The sequence below is a fragment of the Rhincodon typus genome, chromosome 11 (genome assembly GCF_021869965.1).
Source record: "Rhincodon typus isolate 14 chromosome 11, sRhiTyp1.1, whole genome shotgun sequence".
NCBI classification, from domain to species: Eukaryota; Metazoa; Chordata; class Chondrichthyes; order Orectolobiformes; family Rhincodontidae; genus Rhincodon; species Rhincodon typus.
This window is the reverse complement of record NC_063342.1, coordinates 42,915,030-42,933,785: the sequence shown is the minus strand read 5'-3', so window position 1 is coordinate 42,933,785 and position 18,756 is coordinate 42,915,030. Positions and strand designations below refer to the sequence as shown.

The 18,756-nt window shown below is 39.9% G+C and overlaps 1 protein-coding gene across 1 annotated transcript in view; it reads left to right on the top strand.

Moving 5' to 3' along the window:
• The first annotated feature begins 9,637 nt into the window (after positions 1-9,637).
• Positions 9,638-18,756, top strand: part of LOC109927717 (cytochrome b-245 heavy chain) — a 37,381-nt gene continuing 28,262 nt past the window's right edge. The window contains exon 1 of the mRNA XM_048602841.1: positions 9,638-9,699. Coding sequence (XP_048458798.1) covers positions 9,655-9,699 — 45 coding nt within the window. The 5' untranslated portion in view covers positions 9,638-9,654. The remainder of the gene's footprint in view (positions 9,700-18,756) is intronic.

The window sequence follows — 18,756 nt, the reverse complement described above, 5'->3', positions numbered from 1 at the left end:
TAATATGTTCACATGTTCTCGCTGTAAGTACACCTTTAACTGTAAGTATGTACTTGAGATTATCAGAAACCCCATACTGTGTAATTTTCACCTTTTACTGGGTGACAGCATGACCAGGAAGAGATGAACGAAGTAAAGGCAGCTATGGGGAGGATAGAGGGCAAACCCGACTCTCCCAGCTGGTTGTAAACTGACAGTTTTGGGAGTCACAAGGAACGTGGCTGTACTTTGGCAACCAGTATGAGATGTATGCCTACATTTTGAAGTTTGTCCTTGGCTGAAATTGCTGTGACTGTACATTCCTACACTCTACTTCATGTGAGAACGCCATCCCATTCTCCCAGGTTTGCTGTCTTTGTCATATCTGTTCCGATGATGCCACTTTCCAGAAGAAGGCCACAGAAATGTCCATCCTTTTCCTCAGCCAAGGAATCCTCACCACCGTTGTTGACAGGGTCCTCAGCTGTCTCCAACCCATCTCCCGCACTTCAGCCCTCACCCCTTCTCCACCCTCCCACAACAATGATAGGGTCCCCCTGCTCCTTACTTACCATCCCACCAGCTTCCACACCCAAAGGTTTGTAAACCACCATTTCCATTACCTCCAGTGGGATACCACCACTGGATACATGTTCCCCTCCCCCCCTTGTCAGCATTCTGCAGGGGCCGTTTCCTCTGGGACGTCCTGGTTCAATCCTCCTCCACTTCCAATGACTTTTCACACTCTCACGGCACCTTCTCCTGCAATCATAGAAGGTGTAATCATTGTCCGTTTACCTCTCCCCTTCTCACCATCCAAGGCCCCAGTCACACCTTCCCAGTGAAGCAGCGTTTTACCTGTGCTTTACCAATCTAGTCTACTGTATTCGCTGTTCACAGTGCGCCGTCCCCTACATTGGTGAGACAAAATGCAGACTGGGTGATTGCTTTGCAGCACACCTACTTCTGTCATCAAAATGACCTCGAGCTTTCAGTTGCCTGTCACTTCAACACACCACCGTGTTCCCGCACCAACATTTCTGTCACAGGCCTGCTGCAGTGTTCCAGTGAGCCTCAGCACAAGCTCAAACAACAACATCTCATTTTTCACCTGGGGGCCCTGCAGGCACTGGGACTCAACATTGAGTTCAATAACTTCAGAACCCGATTCCATTTTTCCATCATTTTTTATCCATCCCACATCCCATTATGACATGGGTTGCTTTTAACACAGTCACCCACTCTCATGTACTCCTAGGCCCATTCTCTTAATATGGGTTACATTCAGCACACCTAACCCATTTTCTTCTATTCTTAGCTCTTCATAATCACTTATTCAGCTTTTATTCTGCCCTGACTTGCTATCCATAATCTCCTTGTTTGCCTACCCCTTTCAATTCTCTCTCTCTCGGGATTCCATCTCCACCTATCCACTCATCTCTCCCCTTCCAGCTCCCAACCACCTGCACCCCCCAACTCCCTGAACTTTGGCTTCAGTGTAAATACCACCTTTTCCTAGCTGTTGCAATCTGTTCTTGCTATCAGGCACCTTAGAGTGAATGTCCATAGAGAGGGTAAAGAGGATATTTAGGATAATGTTGCCAGGACTGGGGAAGTGCAGCTATGAGGAAAGATTGGACACCCTGGGATTGTTTTCCTTGGGACAGAGAGGGCTGAAGAGAGATTTAAGTGATGTATAAGAGGTTGTAAGGGACCTGGATAAAACAGATGGGAAGGGCCTGTTTACCCTCGCAGAGAAATCAATGACTTTGGCACACAGATGTAAAATGATTTGTGAAAAGATTAAAGAGGAACGTGGGGAAAATATTTGTCATTCCAAGATTGGTTGTGATCTGGAAATCATTTCCAGAAATGTAGTAGAGGGAGAAACTCTCAATTCATTTAAAAGATGACTGGAAATGCATCTCAAGTGCTGTAACCTGTAAGAATATGGGTCAAATGATGGAAAGTTGGATTAGGCCGGATGGTTCATTTTTCAACTAGCAGACATAACCAGTCAAGGGGCTTCTTTCTACATCATGAACTTTCAATGATTCCATATGTTCAGTTTGAGTCCTACCGGATCCATTTGCCTCAAAACTGCATTAGAGCCTTTGCCCAAAAATAGGCAAAGAAACTGTATACAAGACGTGAGGTGTGAGTCACTACCTATGTTCATTCCCTTCATCTTTCTCTCTGCAAAATGAGTAGAATGATCCTTTTTCATTTATATTTCTCTTGTAATTTCCTAATTAATTTAAGGTGATGAGAGTAATTCTGACATTGTGCAAAGTGTAAAATGGAAAATAACAAATTATTTTGAAATGCGAACTACCTGGCACTTTATACAATGGCTTAACGTCATAGTTTGCTTTTCTCATAAATATATGGCACTAACCATTTGATAGCTGATCAATTAACCTGGGTGAAACAAAAGTACATTAATAAGCAGAAGTTGGTCAATCTTAGTAAAATATTAATTGAATTTCCTGTGTATGAAGTTGGTCGTGTTAATCTCATTCTTCGCCATGATTGGGTAATTGCCACTGTAGTGTAATGATATGGATACTGCAGTTACAGCAAGCTTCTGTAAATATACCTATACACATAAAGCTGACTTGTCTTCAGATAAAACTACTCAACTTTTAGTCTTTTATTCCAGTTCTGTTGTTTCTGCACACAAGTTTAAGGCGTCTGTTGAGAGTGGATAAAGTTACTCACTTTATTATGATATCAAACTAATATTTTCCTTTACTGTGCTGATGTGGAAAGTTACAGTTCACACATACAATGAATATAGAGCTGTAGGATAGAATGATTCACTTTTTATTAGTATCATAATTTACTGACTGTTCTGAAGAATCTGAAATAAACCTAAATAGCCTTCAAATATCAGTGTCTGGCAGTTTATTTTTACTTCAAAAATTACTGAGTATGAATGACTTCCTCATTCTATGGTATACCTATTCCTCTAATGCTCATAACAGCAACAGTAATGTGTATTAATGTAACACCATTAATGCAAAAAAATGTTTCAAAGTGATTTAAAAGAACCTTAGAAAGCAATATTTAACACCAAGCCACGTAAGGAGATATTGCAGCAGGAGGAAATTCCAGACTGTAGGATCTAGGCAGATGAAAGCAAAACCAACAGTAGTGGAGCCATGATAAATTGAGGATACACAAGAGGCCAGAATTAAATGAACATTAGATGAGGGTGTGGAACTGAGGAGATTTCAGAGGTAGGGAGGAGCCTATAGGGAGGTTAACAATGAGTGCTCTTGGGTCCACTCACACTTAATTGCAAAGTGCTGTACCCTAGGAATGGTAATACAGGTGTCTAGGATATTAGTTTATGGATGTAGCTCTGTATATGGTCTAGAGTTATTGACTCAAATTAGTGATTTGGACTTGAGATATGGCTTGAATTACATTTTTTTTGACTTCTGAATTGACTTAGACAAAATTAACTTGGTGACTGTCTTCGATTTGAAACCAAAAAGTAATTTTTAACTCCTGCACAAAACAATCAAGCAATGTTTGGTGAGCGCCACAATACCTGGGGCCAGCACAGCTTTTGTGAGGGGCTAGGACAGCAACTAGGTGGGTTTTGGAAGGAGCTTGGTGGGTGAGGGGCTAGCGAACCACAATACATGAAGTCCAGCACGACTCTTGATCGCCTCTTTCTGCTTGATCACATCCTTTGCCCCTACTAATTGGCTGTTTTGTAGGTTGGACTGCCGGATCAACAGCATTGTTTGGTCAAGCAGGTAATCAGCTATGAATAGTCTAAGCACCAGATTCACCATTCCCTCCTTTCCCTCCAACCTTGTGCAAGGAGAGGTCTATTGTTCTCATCTGTAGAAACAACCCCCAATTCCAATTCATGGGCTTCTAACCACTTCCTGATGGTATCTGCTGTCCTTTGTGAAGGACAAAAAGAAAAGACCAAACTGTTGCTCTGTCATATCTGACCCAACTATTCCATGATTGTCCTCAACACACCACAACCTTTTCATGGCAGTGAGTCTGAACAGTAAGAGCGAGAGAGGAATGGGACAAGAGAGAAGGGAGAGGGATAAGAGAGAAGGACAGGGGTGTTATACAGGAGACGGATGCAGGGAAAAGGGACAGAGGACATAGGAAAAAGACAGGGTAAATGGGCAAGAGAGAGGGAAGGTGGAATATGGGAGACTGATAATGGAGAGGGACAGCAGAGAGGAGGATAGGAGAAAAAAGGAGTTTAGAAAGAGGGTGGGAGTTATGAAACAAGGGAAGGGAACAAGTCACACAAGATCCTGACTCAGAATTATGTCACTATTCCTTCATTGTCGCTCTGTCAAAATCCAGAAACTCACTTCTTAACAGTATTGTGTGTAACTCTATGATGTTATTTAGAAGCATAATCCTCCCACATTGTGAGTAGCTTTCTTGAAACTGAAAGTACATTGTACCATTTTTGTTCAGTTCAAGGTGCTGCTCTTCACAATTGGTATTAACTGCAGTGAGTTGCAGCCTTTCCAGTGATCTATGATAAACTCCCATTCTGTATTTCTCCTACTGTTTCACTGGCCCTTTTTCCCCAATTACCTTTCACACTCACCCCATTTTATTCGTGCCCTTTATGTTACTATCCCTCAAAGCCCTTCACAATTAAGATCCTAATGCCCATGATCTACTTGCCACATCCAGGTCACAGTCACGCTGTATTTCCTTGATGATACCCTACCCTAGACTACCACATCTCACCCATTACAAACAATTACTCCCTATGACTGTAGTCAAACCCTCAGCTAACCAATACAATCAGACAAGTCCCAGATTTGAGCTGCCTGCAACCTTGAGGATGCCAAGGACAAACCCTTTAGTATTCTCCATCCTCCCAGTTAATCCACAATCTATCTCCCTGATTGATGTGGCGCATCCCCCTACATGGCTTTGTTTGATATCCCTGATTAACCATGCCTCCCTTCTCCTGCTCACACACCCCATGCCCTTTATCCTCATGTTTTGTGCTTGTCACAAACACGTGCAACAGATCTGAAGGTGACACCATCATCATGCCTTTCATCCAAATGTACCCCCCCCGCCGACTTTTTACGTAGATGTATAACTATGCCCTTTAGGTACAACCTAATGTGTAACCTTCTGCCCCCTCAGCCACAGTTGCTGCCTTGCCTTTGGAGCTAAGCCATCACGTCCAAAATGCAATTTGTGTAATTCATAAGATACAACCACAGGGTGTTGAGGTCCTTGACGCTTGATTGCAGGAAGGTCAACTTGCCTTTGAGAAGGGAGAACTTAATTGGTAACGTTTCACTCGACAGCAAGAATCTTATTTTTGGACTCTCACTCAATTAAGTTGTCATGCCCACCAATCTTTTTGCCTCCACTTAAAGCAGAAAATCACACCCATTTTACGGGTCAAATGTATGTGACCTAAAAACATTGAGAATTAATGTGAGCTGAACAGAAGATAAATATGCTGAATCAAAAGTTTGAATTTCCCACTGGTCAAGTGGCCCACACAAACTTTTTATGGGTGGACAAGCTAGTGAAGGTTGGAATAGGATGATAGAGCAGATGAATGCATGGCTGAGGAGCTGGTGCATTCGAGAAGGATTTACATTTTTGGACCATTGGACTGTCTTCTGGGGTAGAAGTGACCTGTATAAGAAGGAAGGATTGCATCTGAATTGAAGGGGACTAATATATTGGAGGGGAGGTTTGCTAGAGCTACTTGGGAGGATTTAAACTTGTGAGGAGTTGGGGTGGAGGGGCATGTGGATGTTAAGGGGTTGGAGTGGGCCTCAGGGAATGGTGAGCAAGGAGATCAGTCTGAGACTGGTACAGTTGGGAAATAGAGTATATCAAACAAACAGGGCAGGCAGGAACAAAGTAGAGAACCAGGTAGGACTGATGAATTAAACTACATTTATTTCAATGCAAGAAGCCTAATAGGTAAGGCAGGTGAACTAAGGCATGGTTAGGAACATGGGATGGGATATCATAGCAATTACACAGACGTGGCTCAGGGATGGACAGGACTGGCAGCTCAATGTTCCAGGGTATAGATGCTAGAGGAAGGATCGAAAGGGGGACGAGAGAGGAGTGGGAGAGGTGTTTTTGTTTAGGGATAGCATTATGTGTCTATTTAGGGAGGATATTCCTAGGAATACATCCAGGGAAGCTATTTGGGTAGAACTGAGAAATAAGAAAGGAATGATCACCTTGTTGGGAATGTACTATAGACTCCCCGGTAGTCAGCAGGAAATTGAGAAACAAATTTGTAAGGAGATGTCAGTTATGTGTAAGAATAATAGGGTGGTAATGGAAGGGCTTTTCAACTTTCCAAACATAGACAGGGACTGCCATTGTGTTAAGGACTTGTACGAAAAGAAATTTTTTAGGAGTGTACAAGAAATTTTTCTTATCCAGAATGTGGATGTACCTGCTACAGAAGGTACAAAACTCTTGGGAAATAAGGCAGTGCAGGTGACTGATGTGTCAGTGGAGAAGTACTTTGGGACTAGTGATCATAGTTCTATTAGTTTTAAAATAGTGATGGAAAAAGATAAACTAGATCTAAAATTTAAAGTTCTAAATTGGAGGAAGGCCAATTTTGACAGTATTAGACAAGAACTTTCAAAAGTTAATTGGGGACAGATGTACACAGGTAAAAGGATGGCTGGAAAATGGAAAGCATTCAAAAATTAGTTAACAAGAATCCAGAGACAGTATCTTCCTGTTAGGGTGAAGGGCAAGGCTGGTAGTTGTAGGGACTAGAGAAACTGAGGTTTTGGTCAAGAATAAGAAGGAAGCATATATATGTCAGGCATAGACAACAGAAATCAAGTAAATCCCTAGGACAGTACAAAAGCAGTAGGAGTATATTTAAGAGGGAAATCGGGTGGCAAAAACAGGACATGAGATAACTTTGGCAAATACGGTTAAGGAGAATTTAAAGGGATTCTACAAATACATTAAGGACAAAAGGGCCACTAGGGAGAGAATAGGGCCCCTTAAAGATCAGCAAGGCCACCTGTGTGTGGAGCTGCAGGAGATGGAGGAGATACTAAACAAGTATTTTGCAATAGAAGGATATGGAAGATAGACAACGTTGGGAAATAGTGATATCTTGAAAAATGTCCATATTACAGAGGAGGTGGTGCTGGATGTCCTAAAATCATAAAGGTGGATAAATCCCCGAGACCTGATCAGGTGTAACCTAGAATTCTGTGGGAAGCTAGGGAAGTGATTGCTGGGCCCCTGGCTGAGATATTTGTACCATCAATAGCCACAAGCAAGGTGCTGGAAGACTGGAGATTGGCTAGCGTGATGCCTCTATTTAAGAAAGGTGGTAAGGAAAAACCAGGGATTGGTGAGCCTGACATCAGTGATGGGCAAGTTGTTGGAGGGAATCCTGAGGGACAGGATTTACATATATTTGGAACATGATAGTCAATATGGTTTTGTGTGTGGGAAATCGTGTCTCACAAACTTGATTGAGTTTTTTGAAGAAGTAACAAAGAGGATCGATGAGGGCAGAATGGTGGACTTGATCGATATCAACATCAGTAAGGCATTCGACAAGGTTCCTCATGGTAGACTGGTTAGCAAGGTTAGATCACATGGAGTAGAGGGAGAACTAGCCACATGGAAACAGAACCAGCTTGAAGGTAGAAGACAGAGGGTGGTGGTGGAGGGCTGCTTTTCAGACTAGAGGCCTGTGACCAGTGGTGTGCCACAAGGATCGGTGCTGGGTCCACTGCTTTTCATCATTTATATAAATGATTTGGATGTGAACATAGGAGGTATGGTTAGTAAGTTTGCAGATGACACCAAAATTGGAGGTTGTACTGGACAGCAAGAAAGTTACCTCATAGTACAATGGAACTTGATCAGATGAGCCAATGGGCGAAGGGGTGGCAGATGGAATTGAATTTAGATGAATGTGAGGTGCCATATTTTGGAAAGGCAAATCAGGGCAAGACTTATACACTTAATGGTAAGGTGTAAAGAGACCTTGGAGTGCAAGTTCATAGTTCTTTGAAAGTGGAGTCACAGGTAGATAGGATAGTGAAGAAGGCATTTGATATGCTTGTGTTTATTGGTCAGTACATTGAGTATAGGAGTTGGAGGTCATGTTGAGGCTCTACAGGACGTTGGTTAGGCTACTATTGGAATATTGATTGCAATTCTGGTCGCCCTGCTATAGGAAGGATGTTGTTAAACTTGAAAGGGGTCAGAAAAGATTTACAAGGATGTTGCCAGGGTTGGAGGGTTTGAGCTATAGGGAGGGGCTGAATAGACTGGGGCTATTTTCCCTGGAGCATTGGAGGCTGAGGGGTGACTTTATAGAAGTTTATAAAATCATGAGGAGCATGGATAGAGTAAATAGACAACGTTTTTTCCCTCAGGTGGTGGAGTCCAAAACTAGACTGCATTGGTTTAAGGTGAGAGGGGAAAGATTAAAAAGGGACTTATGGGGCAACTTTTTCATGCAGAGAGTATGGAATTAGCTGCCAGAGGAAGTGGTGGAGGCTGGTACAATGATAACATTTAAAAGGCATCTTGATGGGTATATGAATAGGAAGCGTTTAGAGGGAAATGAGCCAAATGCTGGCAAATGGAACGAGATTAATTTAGGATATCTGGTCGGCATGGACGAGTTGGACCGAAGGGTATGTTTCTGTGTAGTATATCTCCATGACTCTCTATGACTCTATGAAAATAAATACAAGTTAAGTTCAGGTCATAAGCCCACATGGAAATGTTCTGATGTCACAACTGACATCCCTAGCAAAAACTTACATTTGTTGTCCTTTGCCAAGGCTCCTCTGACAGCAACTTCCACACATGTGACCTCTGCTACCTAGAAGGACAAAGGCAAAAGATTATTGGGAACCATACCATCTGCCAGTAAACCTCCATGACACGCATCATCCTGACTTGGAACTATATTGCTGTTCGTTCACTGTCAAAATCCAACAGCGGTGTGCACATATCAACATCCCAAGGCCTGCAATGGTTCAAGAAGACAGCTCCCTTCTCAAAGACAATTGGGAATGAGCAATAAGTAATGGCCTAACAAATGATTTTTTTTTCCTTTATTCATTCACAGGATGAGGGTGTCACTGGCTAAGGCAGCATTTATTGCCCATCCTTAATTGCCCAGAGATCAGTTAAGAGTCAACCACATTGCAGTGTGAGTCACATGTAGGCCAGACTAGGAAAGGATGGCAGTTTCCTTCCATGAAGGACATTAGTGAGCCAGATGGGTTTTTCCAATAATCGACAATGGATTCACGGTCATCATTAGATTCTTAATTCCAGATATTTATTGAATTCAAATTCCACCATCTGCTGTGGCAGGAGTCAAACCAGGGTCCCCAGAACATTATCTGGAACTCTGGATTAACAGTCCAGCAATAATACCACTAGGCCATCACCTCCCCGAGTTCCCACATCCTTGAAAGAACAACAAAAAAATTAGAGAGAATGATGTTTAATTTTTGTTATATTATACATTGATATCCATGTAATTCATTTTATTCATTTAATTTATTCTGCAAGTAGAGATAGGTTGTGCAACTATCAAACAAAATTCTCACTTCCTTATTTGTTTGCTTAACTTTACATCTGTGAACTAGTAAATTCATTGTTACTCCAAGAATGGGAAACTGGCTGGTGAACGAGGGAGTTTCCATCTTTGTGATTGTAAGTACGTTGATAGCAAAAAGCAATGTGGAAATGTTCAACCTTTTTATATCTTGCTTCAATTTTCTTGTTATATTAAGTGGCTAATTTAACCTTTTGTTTTTGTAAACAAAGTAGTTTGATTAAAATGCAAATGTGAAACTGATGACCTTGCGGATTAATTTTTTGAGGCTATATTGTGGTTATATTTATATCTTGTTATTTTGCATTTGCCATTTTGGAGATTTGAAATGCTTATGCTTTCAACTGTTTTTCTTCGGAAAATAAATTTTAAATCAAAACACAGATCACACAGAGAAATTTATTAAAATTGCTCATAGAATTGTTCTAAGTTGGAAGCATAATTTCTTTTCTGACACTGCTTTCAACAAATAATGAATATTAAAGTTTTAGGATCAAGAATGAAAATGTATATGCCTTACACGCTTGTGCTATTAATAACAACTGGAACAATTCATTTTAATATACTTCAAATCTATTGACTTCACATGATTACATTTACCAAATTTCTCCACTCTTCAGTAAGATAATAGCAGTGCTTATAAAGAATTATTCTAACTTTTTAAAATGTTAGTCTCTCAACTCTTATAAAAACATCATTCTGGGATGTTACTCTCAAGGTTACTGTTTATTGAAAACCCCTAATCACTCTGAGAAGTCAAACTGGGCTACCTTCTTCAACTGTTGCAGTCTATCTCATTCTATTTCTGACAGTAGTTTTGATACAACTAAATGCATTCTTAAATGACTTCAGAGGGTTGCTAAGAGTCAACTGCATTGGTGTGGGACTGGAGTCTCATATAAACGAGACTGTGCAATGGTAGTTTTCCTTCTCTTGAAGAATATTAAGAGAGTATTCTTAGAACATACTTCAAGATCATGTTTAAATGCTCTATTTCCAAGTATTTGACTGTATTTAAATTCCAAAATTACAGCACAATGGCAGGATTAAACGCTCATTCTATGTATTTACTAACTGGCTATAGGCATTAAGTATACAATTAACAATGAATCAGTAATGAAGGTAATGAGGAACATATTCACATTAGCAAGAGGACAATAACACTGCAAGTGTTGAATTAGTCAGTTCAAGCATTAATTGTTAGTTGGAAGGTAACCTAGTTTGACCTGTCAGGTCAATTAGGGGTGGAAATATAGGGCAGCCTTGACAGAGACATTCACACCCCAAAATGATTTTTTTTTAAATAGTTGAGAGTCAGAATAAGTTTTATAAACATCTCTACCAACTTGCTGAAGATTCTGGAGAAATTTATTCAGTAAATATGATCATTGAAGTATATCAAAATGAATTGTTATTAATAGTACATGCTTGTAAGGCGTGTACATTTCATTAAGATTGATGTACGTTAGGAAACTGAAAATATGATCATGTGAGGTCAATAGATTTGAAGTGTATTAAACTGAATTTTAATATTCTTATTCTGATCAAAATTTCAAAGTTAACTTTCACAAAACAGTTTATGGCAAATTGTGATTATTTAAACCTTACTTGCTCAATAAAGGGAAATTCAAACCACATGCAAAAATGAGTGAAATACAGAAAGGAAAAAATCTTTACTAATCTTTACTCTCATTCTACTTCTGACTTGAACATCAACTTCCTCCTTGGTTTAAAATTAAATACTGCAGATGCTGGAAATCTGAACTAAAAATAGAAACTAAGCAGGCCTGCCAACATCTGTCAAGAGACAAACAGAATTAATGTTTCAAGTCCAATAATTCTTCTTTGGAACTGAATTAAAAAAGAAAATCTGTTCACACCAGTTCCCTTCTCCTATTCCCATAGTCGAAACCCAATGATTGCATTGTCATTGTTCTATTCCTAAGGGCAAGACTGTGACTTTTGGTGACAATAGTTAATTTTAATATTTGCCAATTATCATCTGACAACAGTAATTTTTACTATTTGACCCTAGATTTTGTGTAACAGGTGATCCTGGTTGCTTGCCAAAAATGACAGCGTATTTCACTTCATATTCTGCATATATTTCTGCCTCATCCTACGGTCAGTCTTTATAGTGTCATCTCCATACTTTTCGTGCAAGCAGGCAATCTGGAGCATGCTCTGTTGAAAAGCAAAGTTTATGAATTCTTCTATTGTTGAAATAGGGCAGGAAAGGACATGGGGGCAAACATTTCTAAGAACAGATGTAATATTCTAATACCTTGAACTGGATTCAAGGCCCAGCCAATGATGCAGGGATTAAGACAATTTCACCCATGATTTATGGTAAATGCTGTTAGCTCGGTTTCAATTAATTAGAAAATCCATACAATGTGGAAGCAGGCCATTTGGCCCATCAAGTCCACATCAACCATCCCACTCAGACCCACCCCCTACCCTATCTCTGCATCTTCCATAGCTAAACCACCTCACCTGAACATCCTTGGACACTACAGGACAATTTACCATGGCCAATCACCTAACCTGCACACCTTTGGACTGTGGGAGGAAACCAGAACACCCAGAGGAAACCCACACAGACATGGGGAAAATGTGCAAACTCCATACAGTCACCGGAGGCTCAAATCAAACCCAGGTGCCTGGCAGCAGTGCTACTCACTGAGCCAAGATGGCGCTGATAATTTAGAAGTACATTCAGAAAGTCCTGGAGGAAATCAGCAGGTCTGGTAGTATCTGTCAGGAGAGAAAGGAAGTTAACATTTCAAGTCTGATATGATTCTTCTCCATTGGACTAGAAATGTTAACTCTGTTTCTCTCCAGACAGATGTTGCCAGACCTGCTGAGTTTCTCCGGTACTCTCTGTTTTAATTCCAGATCTTCAGCATGCACAGAATTTTGCTGTCACTTTGTATCATTTTCCACCTAAATCAGCTGTGTTGGTGCCAGTTTGTCTGCTATATGTCCAACGACATGCTTTGTGACAATCTTACAATTCAGTTTGGCGTTCAGGTTCCACCTGCTCCAGAGGTGAGTAAATAACATCTCTGAATAAGGTGATTAAAAAAAAAATTCAGCTTGGTTCAAAATTGTGCTATCACGATGTAGTTACTTGGGCAGATTTGGTTATTAAAGGGGATGGAGTTTCAGACACGAAACCCAGGTCTCCTGGAGTGGTGTGCAGCTTGTACCCCACAGCACCAGGTGGTATCTTCATTTACAAGCTTGGCTTCCAGTCAGGCAAGAAGGATTCAGTTATGTAAGGATATTAGGCCCTAGAACAAAGTTACAATGATATCTGTACTTCACTGAGTATAAAGGTACAGTGTGGAAGAAGTTAGAGCACATAAGAAGGAAGATACTAGGACTGGACCAGACCAGATGACGACATAGACATGAACACACAAAGAAGAGAGATTATTCAATTAAACTGGTTCATTAGTACCTGAAAAACTAGGCTGAGGAATGTGGTTATGACTCCTAAGAATACGTTAACAAATTTCTGAACTATTTCATTGATGAAAAAGACAAAAAAGAAAATTAAGTGATTCTTCAGTTACAGGTTTAAATAAAATCATAGAGTCATACAGCACAGAAACAGATACTTTGGTCCATCCAGTCCATGCCAAACATAATCCCAAACTAAATTAATCCCACCTGCCTGGTACTAGCCCATATCTTTCCAAACATTTCCTAGTCTTGTGTGTATCCAAATGTCTTTTAAATTTTGTAATTGTACCCACATCCACCACTTCCTCGGGAATTAGATAAAGGAAAAAAATCAGAAATAGAATTGTTATTGCAAGTCGAAGTATCAAAGCTCTAACAGTGAGGTCAATGAGTTTTTTTTATTATTTTGACTGTTTGAATGACAAATTAAATTTTATTGAGCAATTGAAAAGTTTTATTGATTTAAATCATTAAACTGTGATAAACTGGACAAAGAAAATGCATGACTCTGATTACACACTGCCAAATTCTGTGTGAAAGAACCTCAAATGCAGGTAAGATTATCATGAATTGTCATCTTTGGCAATCCTTCAGCCATTTTGGAAAAGGAATATCTTTATTCACCTTTAGGAAGATGGCATATTGGAAATGGAAAATCAAACTTTACTTTGAAAACAGCAATTAGAACAGCAGAAACTTTGACAGCTTTCAGTTTTATTGCTACAAAACAATATTTACAACAATAATGATTCAACAACAGCTTTAATGTTCAAAGAATACAAGGCCACAAATTAGTGTAGTATGAAGAGATAAAAATTGTAAAAATCATTGCACAAATCAAGAAGATAATCAATAACTTCAAATGTCTATGAATGATCAAGCAATATATCAGAATATGCCTATACAGATCTTTCCAAAGGAAAAATTCAAATTATTGAATCCCTTTGATAGATCAGCGAATTGGCAAATGTGGAAAGCACAATTCCTCAATACTAAATAACTTCAGTGTTGGGCACCAAATCAAATTAAGGACAGTTTAAATCTCTACAGAACATTACATCAGGTGTTAGATTGACCACAGAACAAATAAGACACTAGTGAGATTGCAGATATCAACTTCCAGGACAGCCTGCAGATAGTATATATAAGTTATTAATGAAACCATCAGAACCATGCAGCTTGGGAAACTTACAAGACCTCGTTTGTGATAGAATTGTCATTGATTTCTTCAGCTGAAAGTGGATCTAATACTAGAATGACCAGTCCAAATACAGGTGGAATCAGAATCTAGAAAATTTTTCAAGAAGCAGTATACAGCAAGTCCAGTTTAATGCAGAAAATTCTCTTGACAATGTTGCCAACTTAAAGCACAAAATACAATCCGACCAAAGAAGACAAACCCCTCATTTGACCAAGAAATTAAGTGCGGCAACATCAACTTAAAATACTAAGCAATCTAATGCTATAGTACCTTGTCACAGATGTGATTCTAAAACACTGCATTAGTGCAGAGAATGAAGGCCTCTGCCAACAATGTACTCATTGTAGCAAAATAAGTCACTTACTGAAAATTTGCTACAGTCTGAGAACACACCAAGCAAAGATCAAATAACTTCCAACCCAACATGTACATTCATGCCTTGGAACAAAACTGTGAACAACACATCAGTACAGCAAGAAAACAAGCTTCAGAAGAAGAACAACATATGGATAAACTACTTAATTTCTTCCTATGATGAATGGTATCCAACATTAGGTATGAAGTAAAGGCGTATAACCAACTTCACCTGATCCAAACTATTTTTAGTGCGAAGAATGTTCATGTTCCAATTGATTCTTTAACCATTCCTCTTATACCCTTCTTGACCCTTCCACAAACAGGACCCATTTTCTTTAGTTACTCTGGTTAGAGCCCTTGTGATTTAGAATAATTATCATATCTCCTCTCAGCTTTCTCTTCTCTAAGAACAACATCGCCAACCTACCAGCATAATTGAAATCCCACAGCTGTGGAATAATTCAAGTAATTCTTTTCTGTACCCTTGCTGAAACATTTATGACATTCCTAAAATATAATAGCTAGAATTGTACAAAATACTCAAGATAAATTTGGTCTTAAGCGTCATCATAACTTTCTTGGTTTTATACTCGGTGCCGCAATTTAAAAGGGTCTTTGGATTCTTGATAACTTTTTAACCACTTTCTCAACTTCTCGGTCACCATCAAAAACACTATTTCCCCTTTCCCACACCCCAGAAAGTCTCTATCGGGCCATGACTTCATAAATTCATTACTCACCTCCATGCAGTTATTTCCAACTTTTCCGTCACCTGCAAATTTTGAAATTGTGCTTTGTGCATCCAATTCATGGTCATTACATTATATCAAGGAAAATGTAGTTCTAATACCAACTCCTGGGAAATCCGAACTTCTATCCTCCAGTACAAAAAATAACTACTCACAACTATTCTCGGGTTTTCTTTCACTCAATGAACATTGGATCCATACTTCCACTGTTCCTTTTCATTTCAAAGGCTTCAAGCTTTTTATGTAACACTTTATCAAATATCTTTTCCAAATCTTACTCACACTTATCTATAAAGCTGTTATTTTTGTTCCAAATTTTCATTGATACAATTAAAAACAAAATACTGCGATTACTGGAAATCTGAATAAAAACAGAAACTCAGCACTACTGGATGCATCTGAGTTTAAATTGAGTTTAAATGAATACTGCAGAAGAGTTATATCAGATTTGAAACATTAACTCTGTTGCTCTCTTCATAGATGCTACCAGATCTGCTGAGTGACTCCAGGACTTACTGTTTTTATTTCTCATCTATACAAATTTCCCAACCAACTGACGTCTTCTTGCTGGATTTATCCTTCCATGACATTTAAGCAAAGATGCAATATTTGTGATTCTCCAGTACTCGGCAATTCTCTCCTTTACTTCCCTTAGTATCCCTGAGTGCTTCCTATTTGGTCCTGTTGTCCTATCAACTTTAAGCACGGTCAATATTTAGAATCCCTCCTCTTTATCAATTTTTAACCCTTCCAGAGCCTTAAGTATCTCCTCTTTCACCCGACTTCTTGCTTGGTGTAAATCAATGCTAAGTACTCATTTACTAACTCAACTATGTCCTTTTCCTCCATGTGTAAATCCTCCCTGGGTCTCTAGTGGGCGTCACCCCTCATCTTACTAATGTTTTACTATTCATTTCACTCTGGAAGACTTTTGGACTTCTTCTATGTTAGTTAACGGTTTCTTCTATTCTCAAAATCTGCCTTTTTTATTTTTTTCTTCATTTCCCCTTTTACTTTCTAAGTAAGTTTGGTTCTTACTTATATTATCAACTTGACATACGCTTCATCTTACCATCTTTCACTATGGAGCTCTGGTTTTGCTTGCAAAATCTTTCCCTCTTGTAGAAATGAACTTGAACAGTACCCAAGACATATCTTCTTTTAAAGTAGCCCATTATTCAATTGCAGTTTAATCTGTATGTGGTATTAACTATGTTTAACGAAATTGACATGAGTTTTCTGATGAGGACACTTAATGAGGGCAATCTGATTGATGTTGAGTTTATGGATTTCCAAAAGGCATTTGTTAAAGTGCCATAAAATTAGTATAAACTACTAACCTTTGATTCTAACTTATCTGGTCCAGGTCTCGCCACAGAAATTGACTCACCTCCAATTATGCATTTTAACACAAATTGCTACTCTTCTTTTTCCATAGCTAACCTAAACTTTAGGATTGAATGTCTGAAAATATCTTACTAATCTACACACTTACTTGAAGTAAAAGTTAAAGGTAACATATATTCCAATCTAGCAATCCAGATTCATCATTGTCTTTTCCTGCCTTGCTGTCTGTTAAAAATGCTCTGACTGATGAATACCAGTCCAAATTAACATTGTGCATCATCAATGTACAAAATAAGTATACTAATTTAACTGAACCTCTTGTTTCTGTTCTTGCTTATACTAATCTTACTCCTAAATAGTTTCATTCATATTTTTCAGCCTGAATTATATGACTTATCAAAATAGGATATCTCTTTGGAATGCATAATGCTATCCATCCTACTTCCAGTGAATAGCACAGCACTGAAAGTAAATTCTCTTCATCTACAGACTTGCTGTCCTTGTTACTTTGTGCGTATGGTTAAGTTTTGATTCAAGCGAAATATGTATTTGTGTATGAAAGGTGCGAAGAGTATAGAATGTGTTCTGCAAATGTTAAATATGAAGACAAGTTGCATCAACTAATCTTGTATTACATTGAGTATAGAACGGTAATTTGGTCAAGGTGAAGGAAACTATTTCCTCTCTTGACCTAACCTTAAAATAAGAATGAGGTCTTTCAGAATTGATGACAGCAAATATTTTGTCATGGAAAGGATGGTAGAAGCTTGGAATTTGGAAATTGATTGATTTTAGGGGGTTGGGGTTTAAAAATAAAGGGCATTATTACAACTGAACAGGGTGTTGGTGAGGTTGAGGTTGGGGTTGGACTGAAGGGAGCGGAGGGCTGCACATTCCGGTGGGGAGAGGGTGGAGAGACTCGGGCGATTGATGTTACTCCCTTTGCTCCAACCTTAACATCACCATTAAACCCGTCGACAAGGGGATGGGTGCGCGGTGGTATTCTGGTGAACTAACCTCTACATTGCTGAGGCCAGATGCCAACTCTCTGACGCCTCCTCCTACCGTACCTCAATCACGACACCACCTCTGATCACCAAGTCATCATCTCCCAGATTATCAACAACCTCATCACCTCGGGAGATCTCCTGTCCACAGCCTCCAACTTGACAATTCTCCAACCCACACCGCCCTTTTCTATCTCCTACCTAAAATCCATAAACCCCGCTGCCCGGGTCGAACCATTGTCTCTGCCTACCCTTGCCCCACTGAGCTCATCTCCAACTACCTCAACTCCATTCTTTCCCCTTTGATCCAGGAACTCCCCACCTACATTCAGGACACAATCCATGCCCTCCACCTATATCAAAACTTTCAATTCCCCTGCCCCCAACACCTCATCTTCACAATGGATGTTCAGTCCCTGTATACCTGTATCCCCCATGAGGTAGGCCTAGAAGCCCTCCTCTGCTTCCTCTCCCATAGGCCCAACCAGTCCCCCTCCACCGACACTTTCGTTCACTTGGCGGAACTGGTCCTCGCCCTCAACAATTTTTCCTTTGATTCCTCCCACTTCCTACAAACCAAAGGAGTGACAATGGGCAACCACATGGGCCCACGCTATGCCTGCCTCTTTGTAGGATTTGTGGAGCAGACCCTTTTCAACAACTACACTGGCACCATCCCCCACTTCTTTCTTTGTTTTATTGATGACTGTATCAGTCTGCCTCGTGCTCCCGTGAGGAGCTTGAACAGTTCATCAACTTTGCCAACACCTTCCACCACACCCTCAAATTTACTTGGACCAATGCTGACACCTCCCTCCCCTTCTTGGATCTCTCCATCTCCATCTCCAATAACTGCCTCACCACTACCATCCATTTCAAACCCACTGGCTCCCAAAATTACCTCAACTACACCTCCTCTCACCCTCCTCCTGCAAAAATGCTATCCCATACTCACAATTCCTCTGCCTCCGCTGCATCTGCTCCCAGGATGAGGCATTCTACTCTTGGACTTCCCAGATGTCC